The 22,985-nt window shown below is 35.8% G+C and overlaps 1 protein-coding gene across 7 annotated transcripts in view; it reads left to right on the top strand.

Annotated features, from left to right (window-relative positions):
- The window catches only part of Rbms3 (RNA binding motif single stranded interacting protein 3), a 1,373,556-nt gene that overhangs the window by 876,852 nt on the left and 473,719 nt on the right, over positions 1 to 22,985 (top strand). For all 7 annotated transcript variants that reach the window (XM_010638264.3, XM_033757090.1, XM_033757089.1 and 4 more), the window contains one exon: positions 22,248 to 22,306. In XM_010638264.3, coding sequence (XP_010636566.2) covers positions 22,248 to 22,306 — 59 coding nt within the window. The remainder of the gene's footprint in view (positions 1 to 22,247; positions 22,307 to 22,985) is intronic.

Raw genomic sequence — 22,985 nt, 5'->3', positions numbered from 1 at the left:
TCCTCAATTATAACTCTTTTTACCTGTTTTCTAGTTCATTCATCTCTTCTGCTAGAGTGTGAGCACTCTGGATGCAGGAATTACTCTCCTAACCATATTCATATACCTAATAGTTTCAGTGAGACTAAATCGAATCATGAAGTGAAATTAACATCATTTACAGCAAGAAGTGCATTAGTTTTCAAATAAGGGTACAACTGATTCCTATTATTTATGGCAATTATTTTTATGAAATTACCATGAACACTAAGTTAGCAAATATTGAAGCAGAGCTCCTATGGAAAATACAGGGCTAGGTTTTGAGAGCCTCTGGCCATAATGCTTTCATTAACTGATGAGTGCATAATTGTGTTTTAGTGTACATTTCTCTTTAAGATACTATTGAATGTATATTGTCAGTTCGTTAGCATTGAACTCTTAGCCAATAGCACCTAGTAGTTGAGGTACTACAGTGCTAGGATTCTCCTAACACCGCTTATTTTCTGTCTAAGGCATATTTTAGCTTTCTTGTTGCTGGGAGCACTAAATAGCACTTTATTACACTGGAGATAATTTTAAAGAGCAAACTCACCCAAAAACAAGTCACAGTGATGAGAAAGACATGGCATTGAAGAAAAGACCCTTGGTTACAGATGACAACTGAAACAAGAGTGCAAATTATCCCCGTGTACCATCTCAGCTGGAAGTGTACACATAAATGCCACACAGACTTCTTGTCACAGTGCACGTGTGTGCAAATAACTGTGTGCTGGAAGTAGAAGTAATGATTTTGGACTTGCAAATAAAGTTGAGTGAGTAGGCACACTCACAAATAAATATTCAGTGAATCCTAAAGATCAACTGTGCTCTGTGTCACTAATACGTAATATGATGGGCACAATCTTGTGTGATCCAAACCAGGTGTGTGGTGGGTATAAAATTAGAAAACTTGGTTTATTTGCATCATTTACAAATAGTAATTTAGAAACTTTCACTTTGCATACAGTTTATTTTAAAATTGCATGTAATTTTAAAACCATTTCTAATATATCTAATCAATTTCATTCAAAAAGGTGAGACAAATTAAAAGCATATGTCTTTCTGAAGATACTCCAATCTGCCTATTAGCTTCTCTAATATAGATGTTAATGCAGTATCATACTGCAAATACACTATGGAATACACAAGGGTGCATCCTGAGTGCAAATATCTACACATTGGATTTGCAGTAGCAGCAATGAATTTAGCTCAGAATAGAACATTGATATGCATGTATTATTGATGATAATTTACACTGGGGAACTTTCCTCTGCAATTTATCCAATCCACTGTGTTTCATTGGATATGTTATATGCATCTTTTTTATTCATCTTATTTGAGATTATGAACAATACCAGAAAGGTGCATTCATTAACACTCGTAGAAGAGTAATGACCATTTTCACAGTAATAGAATTTTCTAATAGGGAAAAATGCACATTATTCTTCCAAGATATTATTCAAATCAGTGTGTATATAAAAGTATTTGAAGAATCTCAAAAACAAAACTTGATTATCTTTAATATTTATGTTCAAGTAAAGAATCATGTGTGCATGTGAAGATGATATGAGAGAGGTCCAGATAGCACAAGAGTGAAAGAAGGCATAGCCCAGAATAAGTCACCGTATAAATAACTTTCACATGAGGGCATAAAATACCATGATAAAGATGTAATGAAAGTGGGAAAATCTGGAAAGTATCTGAAGTTATTACTGCATCAATTGCGTAATGATGAAGCACAGGGAAATGTATGAGCAGAATTACAGGCCATGCTCAGAGTCACTCACACACCACGTCCGAGGCATGTGGCATGAGGTGGCACAGGCTTGGGTTTGCTCACTCAAACGAGTAGTCTGCTGTCATCTCTGACTCCTCTTTTTCTCTGTCTGCACAGGAAATCAGTGACCAAGTCAGTCTTCTAGATTTCTCCTGAGTTTGTCCTTTGCTCTTTGCTATCCTCGTGTAGGTCCCTGCCATCTTGTACTGCGAAGGACTCTGGACTGTTTTCTTTTTCTCTAAGAAAGTGCTTCCGTCTGTTTTCCGTAATGCAGAGTAGAAACCACTTCCTGTTAAGTCTATCACCTAATGCCACCTGTAACCCAGAGCCCATCAGGGTTCTCACAGGCCTTGTATGTTTTCAAGACCAACCCAAATCAGGTGGAGGGTCGGGGATTTAGCTCAGTGGCCCCACGCCTGCCTGGCAAGTGCAAGGTCCTGATTTCATTCCCCAGTACTGCAAAAAAAAAAAAAAAAGAGCAAACCAAATCAAGTGGATTCCCTACTTCCTTCTCAAACCTCAACTCTTACCACTTTAATTTTGCGCTTTCTATATCAACATAAAGAAATGCACTTTAGTTCTCTGTGATGGCCCCATCTTTTGCCTATAGGCCTCATCCGCCAACTTTCCATTTAGGTTACCTGTTCAAATGTTTACCTACATGTCATTATCTCTAGGAATGACTTCCTAATTCCACTCATATTAAATCATATAGCTTTATGAGTTTCTCAGATACCACTGTGTGCTTAGATCATGTAGGGTTGATCCAAAGTGCATTATAATCAAGATGAACAATGTAGCAGCAGTTAGGAGATCTTGTTCTGACTCTACTACTTCAAAAAGTTGTGTTGACTCTATGCTGAGCTGCTGCTGGTGTGATTTAATCAGAATTTAAAAACTGCACCTGAAGATAGATGTGTAATCATCACCTTATTATATGGAGGGCACTTTCCAGAGTCCAACATGTGTCATTTTTATTAATTATAATTAGGAAATACATTGGCAAAATTAGTTTTCTTAGTTTGAGCATCACCCCTTTTCCATAATTTTACAGTCCAATAGCAAATTTTATCATGAAATATTATTAAAGGTGTGGTTACTGTCAGTTGTGTCATTAGATAGAACTTTATGAGGCTTTGAAAATCCAATATGTATTCTCTTTTTGTTTCAGTAACAGCTGAAAAATTGCATAAGCATGTAAAAAATTAAGAATGGCATTGCTTATTATGTACCTGCTTAGGATGCCATAAAGACAAATTATACACTTCTTCTAAAGTGTCTTGTGCTTCCTAGGCATAGTGCTTATTATCATGAAAAATACTTATTCATTCAACTATGTTTAAGCCTGCCTGAGAGGTGTTTGGCATAAAATGTGAGTAGGGCAAAGATTTACCTCACAAGGACCAAAGAACTGGCTGACAAAAGGAAGGGAATAACCCCAGCAATGGACTAATGTGTGGTATGTGCATGATTTCTAACTTAAAATATCTTTGCTTTAAATGTATTTCTATGATATAAGTCCATTGGTAAGTACAGTAGACAATTTAGACCAGAAATGTGCTAATGTGAAGCAAGAAACCGTACTTCAGAGGACCCTAGGTTCCTGCCATTAGAGTGGCTATGGAAACATATCTTGTCCAAATTACTTTGTAAAGCTTGGGTTTACATCTAAAATCCCAGTGCTAAGTGGTCCACTGGCTTGGCTTGAGTGTTTATAATACCATCATCTACCTCCTGATGTATTATTTCATGTTACCATTGATCTATTCATGTTGTTTATGAAAATGTCTTCTTTCAGCATCTTAGGCCTTGACATCATGTCCTGTTTTTCTTTGTTATCTTCTCATCTTCATTCCTGAAATCCAGAATTTTGCTTTGCCTCACCCCTCCAGGTTTTCTTGACCCTTCCCATGCCATAGTCCCTCTCTTCAGGAATCTCTGTTGTACAGATAACAAATCAATACTACTTTTAGACTCACTCAATACCAAAACTGTTAACAGATTAGTAAGAGTTGCAGAAAGAAGCTCCAATACACTTAGATTGTGAAACCTACATCTTGATAATTCTACAGGTTTTATTGAGCTAAGCGCTTGAAATATATGTATAAGAGTAAAAAAATTATTTTCCACTGTTTTGTAGTAAAGCACAAGGAGACCTAAACATGAAAGAGAAGTCTACACTTGAGTTCAGAGCTGTCACTTGTTAGCCTTGTAAGTTTTGGGCAAGTTATTTAATTATCAGAATCTCTATTTTATTATCTTTAAAGTGGGCACGGTAATACATAATGTGATTCAGTGATTTAAGCATATGATAAAACATAAACATTTGCATTTTGTGGAAGGTTACCACTGTTCATTTGGTTCCTGAATTATGGTTTCATTTGTTAGGTTATATCACATTCCCCTAATAAAACCTTTCTCAGTGGTGTTGGCATAAGTTTTAGGTTGTATTCCTCCTTTGAGGAGAAGCTATCTTTAATCTGTGCTATTTATTCATCTACTCTTGCTGTGAATTCCAAATATTTAATGATAAATCATTGGCTACTCTCTTGCTTGTGCACTATCATGCATCACCTCCTAATTGGATGATATCATATTCTCATTTACTGCTGTTGTCCACTTATTAAACTTTCAGGGCAGTCTTGCCAAATTGTTGGCAGCTGCATGGCTTTTGATTTAGAGTTTCTCTTTCTATTTTCTTGGTTGCTTCTTAAATTTCAGTGCTGGAATAATGCCACCCACTCTCTGCTTTTCCTAATGTTACCCAGGACTTAAAAAGGATACAATACTCTCCCCTGCTTCTCCTTCCTTTATTTTTCCTACCATATCTACAGTGTTGTTTTTGAAGTATGCTAAAATGTATATTCACAAGTTGTTCCCCCAGCTGAGTTATTAAGAATGATAACTCTGTAACTGAGGAGGATAGATTTTCCGAATTAAAGCTCTTTAATTATTGCTTTTCCTTAATGGAAATGAATTAAAAAAAAAAAACTAAACCTGGAATTGAGAAATTAAATCTTCAGATAGCTACAGTTTTTAGAGACAGACCTTAGTTATTCATTGAAAAATTTTTATTGAGTCATTATTATATAGCTGATGCTATGTTAGGAGTTTGGGAATTATGACAATGGCTTTATGAAATTTTAAGTCTACTAAAAGAAAATGACACTAACTTACTGAACCTGTGGAAGAAAAGACAAGATATTATGAGAAGACAGTGTATGTTAAAGAGATCTGATTTAGGTGGCAGAAGAAAGAACCCCCAGGGAAAGTTTCCATGACAAACTATTTAGGAGTTTCTGTGCAGTAAAATTACGTATTTTTTAGTAATGAAAAATGGAGAATTTACCCTTGTGGAGTCCTACCCTGCTGGAAAATATCTTTCAAATGTTTGCTTAAATATGTTTGAGTTTCCAGCTTTTGAGATGGTTGTGATAATTGTGTTGAAATTCAGAATTATACGTGTGGTTCTTTAATCATTCTTCATGAACAAGTTAAACTTCTTCTCAGAACTGGAAACACCCCTGACCCCACTGCACGCTTTCCACAAGGTCCAGGCTGTTAGCACAATTGCACTTAGGGTCCTTTGATTACAAAAATACAATAGAGCCACTTGTCAAAATAATAGACTTTTAGGTTGACATTTGTGTTGTGTAAAAGAGAATAAAAAAGCTGGAAAGGCTCATCGCTCAAAGAGAGGGGCTCCGCTGTTCTAATCTCAGCCCTAACAGTTGGAACACACTGTGTTAGTCCAGGTTGAGATATGAGCAATGGATATTCTCCTTGTTTAAAAATCTTCTGTGGCAGCTGGCATTGAGGACTTTCTGTGTTTCTCCCTCCTTTATTTCCTAACCTAACCCCTCTCTACACAGTCCATTAAAGTAAACCATGAAATTTCAGTGAATGACATAAGAAAAGCAACTATTATCTCATGGCCTTATCTATTCTTGGATGACTTGCTGCTGCCCCATTGCTTTCCACATTTCAAGGTACAGTGCAAGGTTGACAGTCATTTGGGTCCACACAGTGAACAATGGAACATTCCTACACAATGCGTAATTAAGGTCTTTGAAAACTTCAGAATATATAGAGATCTTGTTTCTCCTTGGATGTCTGTAGTCCTTATATAACTTGTGTGAAAATTGACTGCATTTCAGTGGAAAGTCAGACTGGCCACTACTCAGAGTTCTAAGGATTTCTAATAGACATAAATATAAAAAGATGAAGAAAATTATGGGTAAATCTGTGGTTGAAGCCACAAAGGATGGGAGGTAGGAGTGAGGCCCCAAAGGGGTTTGAGAAATAATAAATGGCTCATAAAGCCTGTCCTAAAATTAGTGAATGGCCAACTGTATGGTGCTTATTTGGTTAAAATGCTGAAGTTAGACTGTGTCTCTCTCTCTCTCTCTCTCTCTCTCTCTCTCCCCCCATCCCCCCTTGGTACCCCCAGCTTCTCCTTATCTCAAAAATAAAATTTGAATTTGAAGGCTCAAGGATGTTAGCTGATTAAGGCTTTTAAACGCCTTGTTCAAGTCATAGATATGCTCAGCTTCACTAGAAACAATATATAACCACAACTTTCTCTTGTAATTCTGTCTGTCCGTCCGTCCATCCATCCCTCCCTCCCTCCCTCCCCCCACCCACCTACCACTGCATTTCTTGAATGGCACTTGTGTTATCAGGCACCAAAGACACATTTGACTGGGGGACTGAGCTCTCTATGATGTCAGGATAACATCATAAATTGTAGGTTGTTGATCAAAAGGAAAAAACAAAAAACAAAAAACAAAAACAGTGACTCTCCTTTCTCTGTAAAGCCTTTGAGGCTCAGTTGTCTTCCTCGGCTCACCCCATCGTATTCCTAGCTTCGGCACAGATGTGTCCATGCTTGCCTTTGTTTCCTCCTGTAAGAAAGTAGTCTTACATGTTTAGTTAAGGAGTTGAGTTCTTATACAGCAGATGGTGTCTCAGCCTACACATTCGAATCATAGCCGCTCAGTACAGTAAAAACTATGGTGGACTGATTTACTTTCATGCCTGTGAGCCTGAATTAGTCAGTAAGCATTCTGGGGACAGAATTCATTTCTGATTCACCTCTGTATCCTGAGGACACTGCTTGGAATATAGACAATGCCAAATATGTAGTTATAAAAAATCATATATCAATAGTAAACAATACACATTAGAGTGATGAACATATTCATTTACCTTGCCTAGTTCAGTCTGAGTCTAAAAGAGAGTACAAGGTCTACAGTAAACGATGTAGATTACACCAGGTGTTTCAAAAAGCAAAGGTGCCAACTGTGAATCTGGATGACTCCTTTCCCCCTGTTTTAAAAAGCCACAAAAAATGTCATGTGACTAAAGGCATAAATGTCACAGAATAGATTTATTGTTTTTAAGCCTTTTGCTGTAATGTTTAAGAATTAGTAGTTAGACGATCTATTTTAATGACTATTTCTAACCTACTAGTACATATTTAGGGAAGGGAACACTAAAGCACTTAAATAATTGATAATAAATAATTAACGTGTTCCTACAGATAAAGAGTTTCTATTATCTCTGGCCTATCGGTTGGTCTCCATTTATCATTTTAAAAAGGTTAATGATTGGGGGAAAATACAGGGAAACGCACAATTTCTTTAAAACATTTTTTTCTGTATATCTCCTAAGCCCTCTAAGCCTGAAGGACTTTCAGAAACATTTATGTTGTATTTATAGTTTCAGAGATCTATATGGTAAAAAAAATTTTAATTGGAATATTTTATGCAAAGATTTAAAAATGGTGTTTTTCAAAGACAGAAACACTGCTAGTTAAAGGTTTTATTTCTTCAAAGCAGTGGGTTTACATTATTAAATTTTTAAATTTAAATTTTCCTAAGTGTTCTTCAGGCTGCAAATTCTAAAACTACTTCAGGTATTTCTTAAATTTATACTTTGTTGCTTTATTTTCTTTAATTTCATCCACATTTGAGTCTAGGTACATGATGGTAGAATTGATTGGGAGAGACAGACAGGTCATTCTGGTTTTCCCTGGGCCACGTAGACAGCTGTGTAAGCAGCAGGTCCTGGACAAAATGGGCTCGCGACTTCTGAATAGGACTCAGGGATCAGGGTGACCCCATGGTTGGACCTCCTTCGTTGCCTGTAGCTCTTCCTTTGTGGTCACTCGGGAAGTCAAGATTCAGTGTGAATATCTCTTAGAAATCCTTTTAATGAACTATAAAAATCAACAGTCTGAAGAGAAGACCATTTCTGACACACTGATTACACTCATTTCTGCATGGTTGAGGCCAGTTGAAGACCACAGATATGTAACAAGCAGGAGACGCACTATAGCAGAGGCAGTTGAACCATGGCAGCTGAGAAGCACGTACCTGAAAGCTAGTGATTTCTGCACAAAAAGTCAAGTTCAGCTTCCTGTGTTTTCGTGCTCTCCCCTCACATTCCCTCTCCATTAACTTCCTAGAGTGCTTCAAATATTAAAAAAATCATTTGAGTTCACTGTGGTTAGTTTATTTATTTATTTATTGCTTCCTTTGGAAGATTAAACATTTAAAAAATTTTTAGACCCTACATTGCATAGCTTTTCCATTCTTTTGAAATAAAATTACTCAATGAAACATCTGAAAACATGAACAAACACTGAACAAGCAGAGTTCTCCAAAATAATGATGCTATTGTTAAGTGATTGAATACTTGGGAGATTAGTATCATAGTGTGCTGGCATGTTGGTTCATTCTAGCCATAATTTAACAGTAAAACCTACTTAAGAAAGCAAGAGGCTGAACAGCATGTCAGACATGAGGCACCTACGCATAGAACTCAACACAATAACAAATTAGGCACTGTTGATATACAGACATGTTTGGATTTATTTTTTCTTAATCTGTGATTTAGATAATAATTGCACTGTAATTTTAACTCTCCATGCTTTTTTAATGTTTGCTTAATTGTTTTATTACCATTGTATTCACTGATACTAATTCAGGGTGCCAGTGAAATTTGGCTCTGTGTCCTGAAGTCTTTATTTACATAAGGCTGGCATTGATTTAGTCTTGATAACACATATCCTATTACCACTAGATTACTCTGAAATTGTTTGACTAAAGGCTATGGGGAAATTGTAGGCCAAGTGAAAATATATAATTAAATTTTTGAAGAGTTCTCACATTCTCTAAGCTAGCCCCTTTTTTGGCTTGCATATTTTAAAGATTTTCCCCAGATGAGATCAAAGTGCCTTTTGCTCAAATTTTGGCACACCATGAAATGTTTACATGTATTAGAAATAGACTATGTGAACATATCCACTGAAAACAGTACAAAATCTTGCAAAAGGATAAGAAAACAAGAGTCTAACAGTTCAAATATATTTTTTAACTACTTTAGCTTTAGTAAAAACAGAGTTTAACTTCAAAAGTTATATTGGTTCTTACTACAAATTAATTTCTGTTAGCTTCTAGGTTCAACAAAGATGCATGGAATTTTCTGATGTATGTGTACATGTGTCATAAAACAGTGTTCAAGCAGGGATAGGCATATGAAATTTTTGGTGACTTTTACTCAGTTCTGATTCTGATTTAGTAATTTTGAATTAAGAGGCATAAGGTGACATCAGTAACATTGTGTGTGTCATAGACCACACTTGGAACAGGAAGGACAAAAAACATGAGAAGTAAATAGGTAGCAGTTTGTGCACGTAGAATGATTATACTTTCAAAAAACTGTGTGCTATTAACTTGAAGAACTGTGGATCTATTTCTACTTTTTTGCAGGATAGAGGACTAAATAATATTTGACCTCTTTGCCTTTTTAACTAAAATTGAACCTTTCTAGGAATGCTACCAACGCCTTTGTCCATTTTGTTCTCTACATTTATGTTATCTCATTATGAATAACACAGAAATGTGCATGATAGTGGAAGTGACCTCAAAGTCATGAAAGATTCCATAAATTGGATTGCTTTTGTTGATTTATTTTATGCTGTTAAGTGAACCTAATTGTCTTCCAGCAGTCCACATGCTAACTTGATGGTCTTAAGGTTTTCCATCCTTCAGAAAAGAAAGATGGGCCTGAAGATGCACATGTTCCCTGACTTGTTGTGGCAGATCCCCCAGCAGGCTTGTGGCTTGCAGGCATTTAATTGTATTTCGATAACTGCACGCAATACCCTTATGTTACCTCGGGAATGGATCAGCATTAAATGCAGTCATCACTTTTAGAAAATCATCTGGCATTAACTTCATCTGGAATAATTTAAATAGCTTATCTTGAGTACTTCATTAAATAATGGCAACTTTGTAGGATGTGAACATTTGAGCTACTGTAAAAAAGTTCTGTAATATTTTATGTGATATATGAGACACACTGTTGAAATAAGACATTGACTTCATCCGCTAAGTTTTACCTCATTTTTTTTCTTTATGATAATGCCAGGAAACATAGTTTTATTTTCACTGTTAAATATTTATTAAATTTTTTTCAGCGATCACTTAACTAGTTTATTTCATATTAAATCCATTTTCTTTGGTAAACTGCTTTGAATTGACCAAAACTTGGGAGACCAAACTTCTAAGGAACAAGGGCTTACAAACAAGGATGCTTTTTAGATAAAGTCATTTTCAGTTGTTATTTTTGTCTACTATATTCAAAGATACACACACAGACATATATGCACTTGAGGTTCTCCTTCCAAACATGGTGAATGGCAAAGAGAAGCCATGGAATACAACATCGCAAATACCTGTCCCTTTAAAAGAAGCACAACATACTTTGGAAATTGTACATGACTCAATAAAGTTATACTTTAACGTTAATTTTCATAAATAGCGGAAAGGCATTCCTTTAAGATGCCTAATTTAAAACTGTCCTCAAATTTTGTTAATGTGTTATTTATTAATTTGTTAGATCTCGAAATCTTACCTAAAATAACATTTTAAATAGTTCGAGAAATATTATAAGAGCCTACAATATGAAACATCGGCAAAGTTGTAGATAAACTTTTATTTTGCTGGCGAGACAGCTGTTTTGGGAAACCTGTGTGCTGTATTCTTCTATAATCCCATTGCTGAACACACATCATACAAACTTCTGCATGTTTGAATCAGTCAAGAGATATGAGAATATTATTAACATCAAACTTATAATGGCAAAAAGCAAAAGGATGTATTGATAAGCCTAATGAAAAGGTATAGGACATATGATAAATTGAATTGTCTAATGAACCTCATCAATAGTGAAACTAACATAATCATAGACCCTCGCACCATTGTAGTTGAATTTAAAATATTAAATGAAGAATGATTTGTAGTAAAACATATAAACTATAGTTGATTGAAATAAATGCTAAGAAGGGAAAAACTGAGATAGAATACACAGAGGTACCTGTATATGGAGAAACGTGCAGGAAATGGTGTAGGAAAAAAGCATGCAGGGTACATCATGACTCCAAAAATAGAGTATTTCTTAAACTCTGTGTTGTGCATTTATTTTAAACTGTTGTATTATCAATGTATTATAAATAATATTTCAGTTATTCTATACTGTGGATATTTACATTTGTATAATTTAATACATAATTAATATATAAAAGCCATGTTTATATTTAACTGGCACTATAATTATTAACAGAACAAGTAAAACAAGACTCTGGATTAAAATAAACTACAATTGAAAAAGTCTATGACTAAACTTCACTTTTTGAGTTAATGTAGAAAACGTTGCTGGAAAATGATGTATATTTGGAGTTTTTGAATGTCTGTTTTTAAAATGTATTTTGACAGTAATTACTCTAAAATACTAAGCAGCCACCTAATATGAAATTGAAGTTCTAGTTTCAAAAATACCTTTCAGTCTTCAGAAGGCATATTATTTCTTATGAGTAATAAATGATTTTTTTCAGTATATTATTAGAACTTTTAATATAGGGAGTAATTATTTCTCAAACAAGATTATACCTAATCATTAAGTGATCCCACTACATAGGGTATAAAATATATTTTCTGTAAACACATACACATACACAGAGAGACAGAGAGAGAGAGAGAGAGAGGGAGAGAAATTTCTGTGCTTTCTAGTTTCTTTGAGACACAGGTAATTCTCAGAAAGAAGTAGTAAATATTAATCAAGGGATAATTATGGCAATTATAAATGAGTCAGTAGACATTCACATCAATAGGTGTATCTGCCAGTAGCTTTACCCTTTGAAATTCCTTGGCACAGGAAGATATTGGAATGATGTACTGCAATGTGGATCTGGGTTATCCCACAAAAATTCTGGTCCACAGCCTGTGGCACTTTTGGGAGGCTGTGAACCTTTAGGATGAGGGGCTCAGTGAGGAGAATGTAGGTCACTGACGATATGCCCTTGACGGGAGTATTGTGACCCTGCTCCTTTCTTGTCACTTTCCTGGCTATCCACGATGAGGTGAGCGGATCACCCCACCTCAGATTGCTTGACATGAGCACTCCTCGCAAGCAGGTCCAAAACTGATGGGGAAAGTCAACCACAGCCTGGAAACAATGAAACCTTGAACCAAATTGCTTCCTACTTCAAAGTTGTTTATTTTAAGTATTTTGTGATAGGGGCAGAAAATTGACATAATGGGATGGTGCACTGAAAATTTAAGACAGTAGAAATGAATTAAAGGAATTGTCACCTGTACTTTTCTGACAGCATTCTTTAGTATTTAATATCTGTTCACAATCAATAAAAATAAGTTAAAAAATACAACACACCATGATAATAGTAAAATATTCCATCGCAAGTGTGTCCATTATAAACCGCCCTGTAATGGACATTACTTATTTCACACCTACCTGTTTGCATGTATCCTATTAAAGTTTGCTAACAATACTAACAGAATTTTTATAATCTGTACATTGCCTTTGGTATTATTTACACTTAAAAGTTACTTAGAAAATTATTAAAAGCATTGGTACTAGATACAAAATTATTTATTTTGAATGACTGCAATTGTACAAAAAACAGACGCAGAAAAGGCAATTAACCAACATAGCTCTAGTCTTGTGTGTAATTAGGAGTAATTTTAACAGTTCTAGTTTTATGTATTTTGTAAAACATGTTCCCCTTATATTAGATAAAGTAATTATCATAATATAATGTCAGTGAATATCATATAATATCAGGTGAAAAATATCCTGAAGACACTTAGATTTCAGTCTTATAGGCGAGAACAACAACAGAACTCAGAGACAACCTGCAGTGTAGGAACAAATTTTTTACCAGCTGCTCCTCAGACAAAGGACTCTTATCTAGAATATATAAAGAACTCAAAACAATCAGGCCCCCTAGATATAAAGACCTGATTCAAAAATGGGTATCTGAAATGAACTGATGTTTCTCAGAAAAAGAAGTAAAAGCAGCAAATAAATACCTGAAAAAATGTTCCACATCACTGATCGTATGAGAGATGCAGATGAAAACAACACTGAGATTCCACCTCACCCTGAAAGAAATCACCTCACCCAGCTATCAAGAAATCAACCAATAACAAATGTTGGCGGGGTTGTGGGGAGAAAGGAACCCTGCTCCATTGCTGGTGGGAGTGTGGACTGGTGCAACCACGGTGGAAATCAATATGGAGATAACTCAAAGAACTAGGGTTAGAGGTTTCCTTACATACAGATTTAACAGAAGTAAAACCAGTTATGTTCCCACGGCATATGAAAAGTGCACACTACCTAACCATAACCATTTTATCTTGGCTTCCCTATCATTAACAAACATTAAAGTGAGTGAACTAGAGTTCCTCTGATGGGCAGAATATATTGCATCCATTTGGTGGGTGAAATTCTGTGTATTCCACATCTGTACCAACACCACAGTTGAACCCATGATCATACAATTGGGAAAAATCATGGAGTTTTGAAGGGAATCTGTCTTAACAATAGAAATCAGGCTTTTTTTTTTAAAGAAATGTATATGTGTGGATGTTTAGGGAGTATGTCATTTACTCCCAACAAATATTTTCAATGATGTAGTTAATTTCCTATAGGAGGGACTTAAATTTTTTCTCAATCACTATCTTTCTTACTGCCAGAGGTATCTGTATATTAAAATCTAACATTCTGGCTGACAGTTTTCTCTCTTCTGTAATTTTTACTTTTACTTATCCATTTCTTCTTTATCCAGTTTATGTCAAAAGTCTCTAAATTAACTACTTTAGACATCTTTTATGTAACTTAGTGAAATTCCTTGGAAGGATGGATCAGAAGCATTTCTTCTCCACATCCATGTGGCTCTTCTCTGTCAAAGAAAACATGTTAGCCTCTGCCATCAGTGCTTCTCTTTTCTACTTAAAAAAAAAAACAGCAAATAGAAAAATACACTATTAATCAATGCGCAGTGTGGTACATGCCACTGCTCATCCCACCTCTGAATCTTATCCTCTGGAAAGTAATTAACATCGTAATCACATTTGGTTAGGTTTAGGGGATCTCATTGTGGAGAGATAGCAAAGAGACTAGAAGGGAAACCAAGCACAGTATCTCCTGTGGCAGATATGGTATGAACAAGATGTATAAGGCACAATCAAGGACTGGAGGATTACTAAAAGATGAAAATATTCTTAGATTTTTCACTGAGATGATATTGCAACCAGCTGAGCAAAGTAATACATATGATAATGAAGACTTTATTATGGTGTGAATAGTGTATGTAATGAAATCTTAAGGCACAATTAAATACAAAAAACAAGAAGAACAATTAATCAAGAACAATGTTTTTTTTGTCAGTAAGTGATTATCTTTAATAAATTTCTCCTTTTCTTACAGTACCACACTTAAAAACAGCTGGTCTTATCTTCCCTGGAGGAACACTAGCATCTTCAAGTGCTTGCTGTGTTTCCACTGGGCATAGGTACTCTCTGTGCCATGAATATGTATTAGCCACTGGGTCTCCCCTTAAGTACTGTGGGATACAATCTGCGCTGAAGTACAAAGATTCACTGTCATAGGTGTTTCAAGAAAGTATGAAAACAGGGCTTTGGATGGTGAGAGTTCAGATATCATATACTATTTATTGAGGGAAGATTGTGTGGCCTAGTGGCAGAAGTTAGAGCTTGAGACATATATCTCTATGGATTTAGTAAGAATCGATCAGGTAAAAGAATCCAAGTCATTCTATTATTTCTGGTGTGTGGGAAGCAGCAGGAAAAAAAGGCAGCATTTTCTTTTTAGCCAGCCAGTGACCCTTCCAAGTGGAACAAACTAAATGTGAATGATGGGAGTGTTCAAAATACCTCGTGGAATGAAAAGAATGCACTCACGGGAGGTGTGTACACCTGCAGCTACAGAGGGAAAGATTAAGGCAAACAAATGAACCAGGAGTGCTGATAACTTGAGTTGAGACAGCATTACACAAATTGTGCAATCTACTCTCTTTCTTGATTATACTTTATACAATCTAATTATAACATCAGCCTGAATTTTCTGACCACTAAATAATTTAAAGATTGTGCATCACTCCCAGTGACTACTGTTTTTGAGTATGCACCAGAAGCGTATTTTTGTGAGGGAAAGCTTCACATGTATTGTCTTGTTAAGTTTCCTTACCCACCTACAGAGCGTCTTGTTTTAAATATAATTTTAAATCTTCTGTGTATAATACAATCTACAAACTTAGAAATTTTTATATAGGTAGTTGGACTGTATTCATTTGTGTTATTATGAGTTATTTGATTGTACACTGTAGAAGGGGCTTCCTGGTACAGTTCTCCCAATACTAATCTTTTGTGATTGCACAGAGCAGCTTTATCTAAATGCCTTGCAAAATGTAATACAGTGAGATTGTTCTATTGACAAAAATGCTGTTCTCTCTCACTTGGATAGGTTGCTCTTTCAGTTTTTGCAATTAAGGAAAAGAAGGTTATTTTAAATTAAAGTTGACTTGATTTCATCTTCTACTTTTTGTATATGTGAGCTTTAAAAAGATAAAAATCACTTTCATGAAACTAGTTCTTTCTATATTTCATGACCTGGTCTATTTTGTCTAATAGTTGGTGGGTTCTGATTCCTTTTCTTTTTCTTTTTTTTCAGTTTTTTGAGACTGATTCTTTTAAATGAAACAATTCCATTCTTTTATAATTGAGCCACAGGAAAGTGTGTTTAAATGTTATGAAACAGAAAGATTCCACAGACAGTTCCGGGCTATCTCTTTTGCATCTCATTTATAGATGAATCTTCCTGGGAAATACATCTTTGAGGTATTCGCACTGTGCACTTATAGCAATACAAAAACCATAGATTTGGTAAAAAGCTTACAGCAGCCGTTATACTATATGGAAATTCTCTTTAACATTTTATATCAAATTTTGTCTTTTTCTGTCCTGTGGACTTAACAAAATTGTGTAAAACATTTTACACTAAAGACTATAAAATGATTTCTGTTTGACGCTTACGTGACATTATTGCTCACTCCCTTCTTGGATGAAATTGAGTAAATGTAAGTTATAAAAAGCAATGTGTCATTATTGGTACGATGTGTGCTTTGCTAGTTTGCACAGTGCGAGGCACGCCTGTGCTTTGATGTACCTAAGACTCTCCCCACCATCCTATCGCCTTGATGGGTATGTTATACACATTCATTCATTAATTCATTCAAGGTTTATTGACCCTTGTGTATAAGGCCGGGAGTATAAAAAAAGGGTTGTAAGAGAGGCCTTAAAAATGGAAACCCATGAATAGTTAAGAGCCATTTAAAACCCCCAAAATTTAAAAGCCACTTACAGAAGACCTTGGGAATTGATACTACAACATTGGTATAGTGACTTTCTTGGTTGATGGCCGGGGAGAGAGAGAATATCAAATAGGGTACATCTCGGGTAATGAAGTAGAGCAGTGGACTCTGGTGGGAGGTTAACAGGTAAAAGCATCTGGTAAGGTAGTTGAAGAGTTAATAACTATTTGCATTTAAGAATAAAAATGATGCATTTTTGGTCTGGTAGATCTATTTCAGGCTTATATCCATTTCTGATTTAACAACCAGTAAAAACACTAGCCAATTACTAATCATTATCTACTTGCCAGTTTTTAGTTCTCTCTCTAGATTAGCGCTCTAATTGAAATTGCTAATTATTAACTAGTTATTTTTAGGTGAGGAAAGAGACTTACATAGACATTGCCTCTTTTCTTTACTCTCCTCCTGAAATGTGGCTGAAAATGACTATCAAAACAGCTGAATTTTAGTTGTCATTGCCTAGGCTAAGTGACGGATATAATTAGGCAGATAAAATTAGGCAATAGTGCTTTTTGTTTTCACGTGGAGTATTACCTGAACAATAGGAAACATTTGCAGTTATGAAACGGGTTTCTGATTGCTGCAGAAAGCTCCTACATCTCTGCAATCCTGACTGCACTTTGTGTTTGTCTTTTGGACCAATGGCTCTCAAAGCACCACCAACCACATCAGGTTTACCTGGGCACTTGCGAGAAATGCAAATTCTCCAGGCCCACTTCATATCCACACAGTCAGAATTTCTGGGAATGGGGCCCGGCAGTCCGTGTTCACAAACCTTCCGAGACATTCTGGGGCACGTTGCAGTTTTAGATTAATTTCCTTAGAGAAGGTCAAAGATGAAATGCAGCCTCACTTTTCACCCTGGGTTCCCGATGAATGTATTTATAGCATTAAAATAATTCTCTAACTAGTAATAAGTTGTCTTAGAAAAGAAACCTTTTAAAAATATTTTAATTGTTTACTTTATTAATTAATGTCATTGTAGGACTGAATAAAGCCTTTTCACTGAGCCACATCTCCAAGGCTTTAAAAATTTTTTTTTCTCTAAGAGATAGGGTATCACTAAATCTCTAAATTGCTCAAGTTGAACTTGAACTTGCAATCTTCCTGTCTAAATCGCCAAGGATGCTAGAATTACAGGCATGCATCACCACACCCATTAAAGCATCTCTGATGGTTAAAATACTGCCCCTTTCTAAGCACTTCCTTCTTCTAAGAACACTTCTCCAACTCTTCCTTCTAGATACCTATTTTGTATTGTGTGTAGGGTGTTTGTCCTAAGATATTATGTAAATAAAATACAGTTTGACTTCTGAAATAGACTTGTAAGATTTACCTAGTGTGGATCCACGATGTAAGAGTTTGATTGTAGGTGGGGATGCAGGGAATTCAGAGACTACAAGGCCCAGGGCCAGGTAAAGGATTAACAGCTGTCTCTTCTGGGAAGCTCTGGGAAGCTCCTAGGCCTCTGTTAACACACACACAAAGGCTCCAGGAGAAGACCTTGGATGTTTCAAGTGAGGTCTTGCAGGACCAAGTGCAAAATCATTCAGCAAAGTATTTAAAGGAAGAATATTTTCCATTGATCCTCTCATTTCTGCTCCTTTTAGGAAAGCTACCATACCTGGGAAAAGAGGTTTTTACAGTTGGTCATTAGCCCTGCCATAACAAAATACCACTGTATGGGTGGCTTAACAAAAATTTACTTTCCCAAACTTCTGGAAGTTGGAAGTCTGAAATCCTAAGACAGTGGTGGGTTGGTCTTCTGAGGCCCCTCTCTGTGGCTTGCAGGTGGCTGTATTTTCTCTGTTTCTTTCTCATATCTTCCCTTTGTGTCTGTCCCTTCATATAAGGACATGAGTCATGTTGGATTAAGTGACTCGTTTTAATTTTAATGGATTAAGTGACTTCATTTTACCTTAATTATTTCTAAAAGCCCCTGCCATTTGAATTCTGAGGTACCAAGGGCAAAGATGTCAATATATTAATTTGGGGACAGAGGCACGTTTGAGCCTATAACTGTTATGTGTGGTCTTGACCACTTGTTGGTAGATTGAAATAGCTAATCTTTCAGAATATTGATGGCTATGAACTTGTAGAGGAAACTTTACTGGAATCATCTATCACAGCCCTACCATATTCCAACTGAGTTCCTATGGCCAAAGATAGACTCGATTAGCATCTCCAAATGCCAAAGAATGAACGAGCCATCTAGAAGTAGGCAAACAACCACATTTGCTAAAAGAATAATGTTTCATCCATTAAATAAATATGATACCTTTTTTCTAGTCTGGTGTTAGTATAGAAAGCATGTGAAAAACGATTTCACTGAGAGTTAATTGACTGCAGAAACTATTTTCAGTCTCTGCCTGTATTTTTTGAATTAATATACACAGTGGGTGATTCAGCAAAGGGTTTAAAAATAAATTCTTTATAGAAATATTTTTCCAGTTTGATGTCTTCATAATTCATGAAGAGTAGATCCATAATAGCTCTTATTTTCTCTCCAGCTTTGGAAAATGAAGATGCCATTAGTTTAAATTAGGCTTGTATGTGAAATAATCGAGTGTATCAACAAATATAGTTTGATTTAGATGCCATTTAACTAAGATAGATGCCATAAAAGGGCTAGTTATTTTTTAAAAAGTGAATATAAAACCTGTACTGACAAACTAAGGTAAGTGTATTATGAAGATATAATAGACAACATATGCATTTATAAAATTCAGTTATAAAAACACCAAACATTGCACGAGAAGCTATTATAGAATACCTACTCTTTTAAAAAGCACTCTTAGAATATGATTTTTTTTAATATATGTAACTAGCAGTATTTAGAGAGCTCCATGAGCACTCTGCATAGCCCGTGAGTATGTAGTTACGGAGTTGGGTAATTTTTAATGTTGAAGAATGCCTTAGTGCTCTCTCCTCTGTCAGCTGGAGAAGACCCACATGGAAAGAATTATGGCACAAAACTGTACACCTCATTCATCTGTTTTTTCTCAAGATTTTCAACCCCCTAAGGAAGCTGACTGTGGACAGTCTTTTATCTCTTTGTACTGTGGGAAAGGAGAGGATGGAGAAAACCATTTTACCCGGGAAGCTCCGTGGAGCCAGGACACTCCTGGGACCAGGGCTTGGTGTCTAGTCCCAGGCATCGCTCAGGAACCTGGTCACATTTGTTCTCTGGTATCAGATTTTGCTTTCCATTTGTGGGTGGTCGGGTAGAAGAAAAACTTTATGAAGATTTAAGTCTTGATCTAAACTCTAAGAAGGGAAAGAGTAAGTCAGTTTAGGATTACTTTTTACCTCAGAAGTCCCTTTTTTCTCTTTTAGAATGTGTAAAAAGCATACATTTCATATGTATTCTAGTATGAGTATACTTCGACAAAACATCAGGAAGAACCATTTACTGAATTCTTCTCAGGTGTATTATATTGGTGGTGTTTACAGTGGGTTCGACCTATTAAAGATAGCCTCAAGTTTATTTACCCGCATGAACTGTTGACTGTAGGCATGGAGAACACAGTGCCAGTCATGCAGAAAGGACCTGTTTGTCATCGTGAGAGTTCAGACATGAATTGTAATCAGTGGCCCATTAAGTGCTTTCTCTTGTTCAAAGCTCTGCAAAGTAATTGTTAATGCAAAGGTTTGGAATTCTCGCAACTCCTGTCAGAACAGATGCTGCATGTAGCACTTGGAAGTCTTATTCCATTGTTTTGTGATCGTGCCCTGTTGGAAAGTCTCTCTTACAGTGTAACTAGAAACTGGGGAGTCAAGAGGTAGCACAGTTTGCTTTTCTGGCATATGTCTGTGTGAGATAGACCTTCCATTTCTGCCAACATTGTCATATACTCTGGAGAATAAAGTTCTTTTTACTTATTTATTTTTTTAGAAAAAAAAAATTGACAGCCTAAGTACTTACAAGTGCTTTCCACAAGAAAAGATTTGATTTTTTTTTTGCTCTAAAGTAATGATAGTAGTTTTACATAAAACACATTTAATGAAGTACAAGACATCCTTGTAATATTCATAAACTGGGACAATATGCACACCATTGGCCTAGAGTCCCACTGTCAAATATAATTTGCTATGAAATACAGTAATTTTTAATTTAGTCTTTAAAAGATAGAGCTAAATTTTAATTTTGAAGCTACTTCTATAAAAATTTAAAGAGTAGCTTTAGAAACCAATTAAGAAGGATTTTTATCTTAAAGACTTCTATGCCTGATGTGTGTTAGTTTTAAATATTGTCACTCATTTCTCTTTCCAGTTTTTACCTGTCATAGACTGTGTTAGTGCTACTTTTGGTGGAAAGTTTCAGCAAAATTTTCCTTTGTTTTTCCTTCTCATTACATACATTTTACAAATGTTTATTTGCTTAACTAGCCTGAACTCAGTAAACATTACCTCTAGTTGATGGTTGTGATCTGTGAATCATTCTCTGCTAAATGAGTATTCAAATATGACAGAATTTTAATGGTGATTTTCTTGAGACAGAAACTCTTGGGATGACATGTAGCTCTTGTATGGTAGTATCTGTTGAGAGGTGGGAAAGGTGGGGGTTGGGAGGTTTTGGAGCTTATATGACAGTGCAGAGGAAGTAATGGGCATTGTGGTAATACAAAACAAAGGAAAAAGCATAAATCTTGTATTTGTGTGAACAAGTATGGTGAAAAACCTTCTTAATAAAATGTCTAACATTAAAAATAGTAGTGTAAATTGTAAATGTAAAACACCTTTAAGAAAATAACCTTAGCTGCCACATTTCTTATTAGAAGTTTTGTCAGTCTAGTAATGCTGTAAACTGTCATTTGTGACAGAAGCTTTATCCTTCTTTTACTTCTCCTGTACCTCAGAAAATACCAAGGACTGTTGTTATGTAGCAGATACCATAGAGAATAATTGGGAGAAAGAGTAACATTTAGTGACCTTTCTTTTGTATCATCCACCATCTTCAGCATGTCAGGTACAGCCCACTCAGTTATCACAACAACCTTAAAAGGAAGATAATATCATCTTCGTCTTATATATTTAAATAGATTTAAATCATTGCAAATGAGTAATCGGTCTTATTAATAAATGTACCTATATCATTATAGATGATGAAGTGATTCAGAGTATACATGATTTATTGAACCAATATATGGAGAAACTGAATTTGGAGTGGAGCCGTGGTGCTTTGGTGCCGTACGTTTAACTGCTACACTCTATTGTCTAAGATGTGAAAGTTGATTGAATCAGAAGACTTGACATATGGCGCTTTTCAGTTTCGCAGAAGAAATCAAACTGTGGCCTAGAGTAGTTGGGATAAACTGCTCGAGGTTACAACAGAAAGTAGGGTTAGAATGGGATGCAGATCTTCTTCAGCCTGGTGCCTGTGCTCCTGCTTCCCTTCAAGAGTCCAAAGGTTGTGGTTTGCCTTCCTCAATCACATACAACCACCGGTTGCCACCTCTGACAGCTCTGATACACTCTGTGAAGGTGCAGCCCAGTGCTTAGGTGCGCAGGGAGGTGCATTCTTGAGTTACGAAGAAGGGCTAGTGAGAGGAAATCACCCAGGCGTGTTATAGAAGTTAAGAACTGTTTTACTTGGTTTATTCATGTTCACTTTTGTGTGCCTTGACATTCACTAAGGTATTTTAAGGTCTTCATTGAGTTATAATAACATGGACTTTTTTCCCTCTTTTTCAGGTATGGAAAAATTGTATCCACAAAGGCAATTCTTGACAAAAACACAAATCAGTGCAAAGGTATGTGTGAGGGATCCTATGCCCTGAAATCTTGCCTCTGCTATCTGATTGATGGCTCCTCCATTACAGTGGTCCCGGTCCCAGCTGTACCGTGATCACAGTGTACAGGATGTGGCAAGCGTCTTTAGTGATGCTGATGCTTTGATGAGTTGTATTTCTGGTAACATTGCTCATTAATTTTTTTCATTAACAAATAAAATGAAAATCACAAATCAGAACAAGTATCAAATTGCTTCAGCATAAAACTAAATTAACTCCTAACAACTTTGGGTTGTCTGATGTGAATGATATTATCAGTGATACAAATTGATTTCCTATAAAAAAATAAGGGAGGCTAAAGAAAACTTTCCCATGTGGAACATATTTTAATTTCTATTTTCTTTAAAGCTTTAGTGACATTTTTTGACTGGGAATGAATTTACTGATGGTCCTATTGCATCCGAGCTTTGGCTATAAATAACTCACAGAATTCTGGAGTTGACGTATCATTAGGTCAAGATTTTTTCTCTCCTGCAAATATTTTTGAATACATTTTACTATATATGTGGCTTAGGATTTTTTGCTATCTAGGAATCCCATATACTTTTAAGGGTTGTGTTAGATTATTTGTGAATTCTATTTTGTTTTTGTTTGGGTACCAGGGATCAAGCTCACGTCTTTGTGCTTGCGAGGCAAGCTG

The sequence above is a fragment of the Fukomys damarensis genome, unplaced genomic scaffold (genome assembly GCF_012274545.1).
Source record: "Fukomys damarensis isolate Sample0158 unplaced genomic scaffold, DMR_v1.0_HiC HiC_scaffold_28, whole genome shotgun sequence".
In the NCBI taxonomy this organism is placed as follows: Eukaryota; Metazoa; Chordata; class Mammalia; order Rodentia; family Bathyergidae; genus Fukomys; species Fukomys damarensis.
The sequence above is the reverse complement of the archived record's forward strand: the minus strand, read 5'-3'. Positions and strand labels throughout refer to the sequence as shown.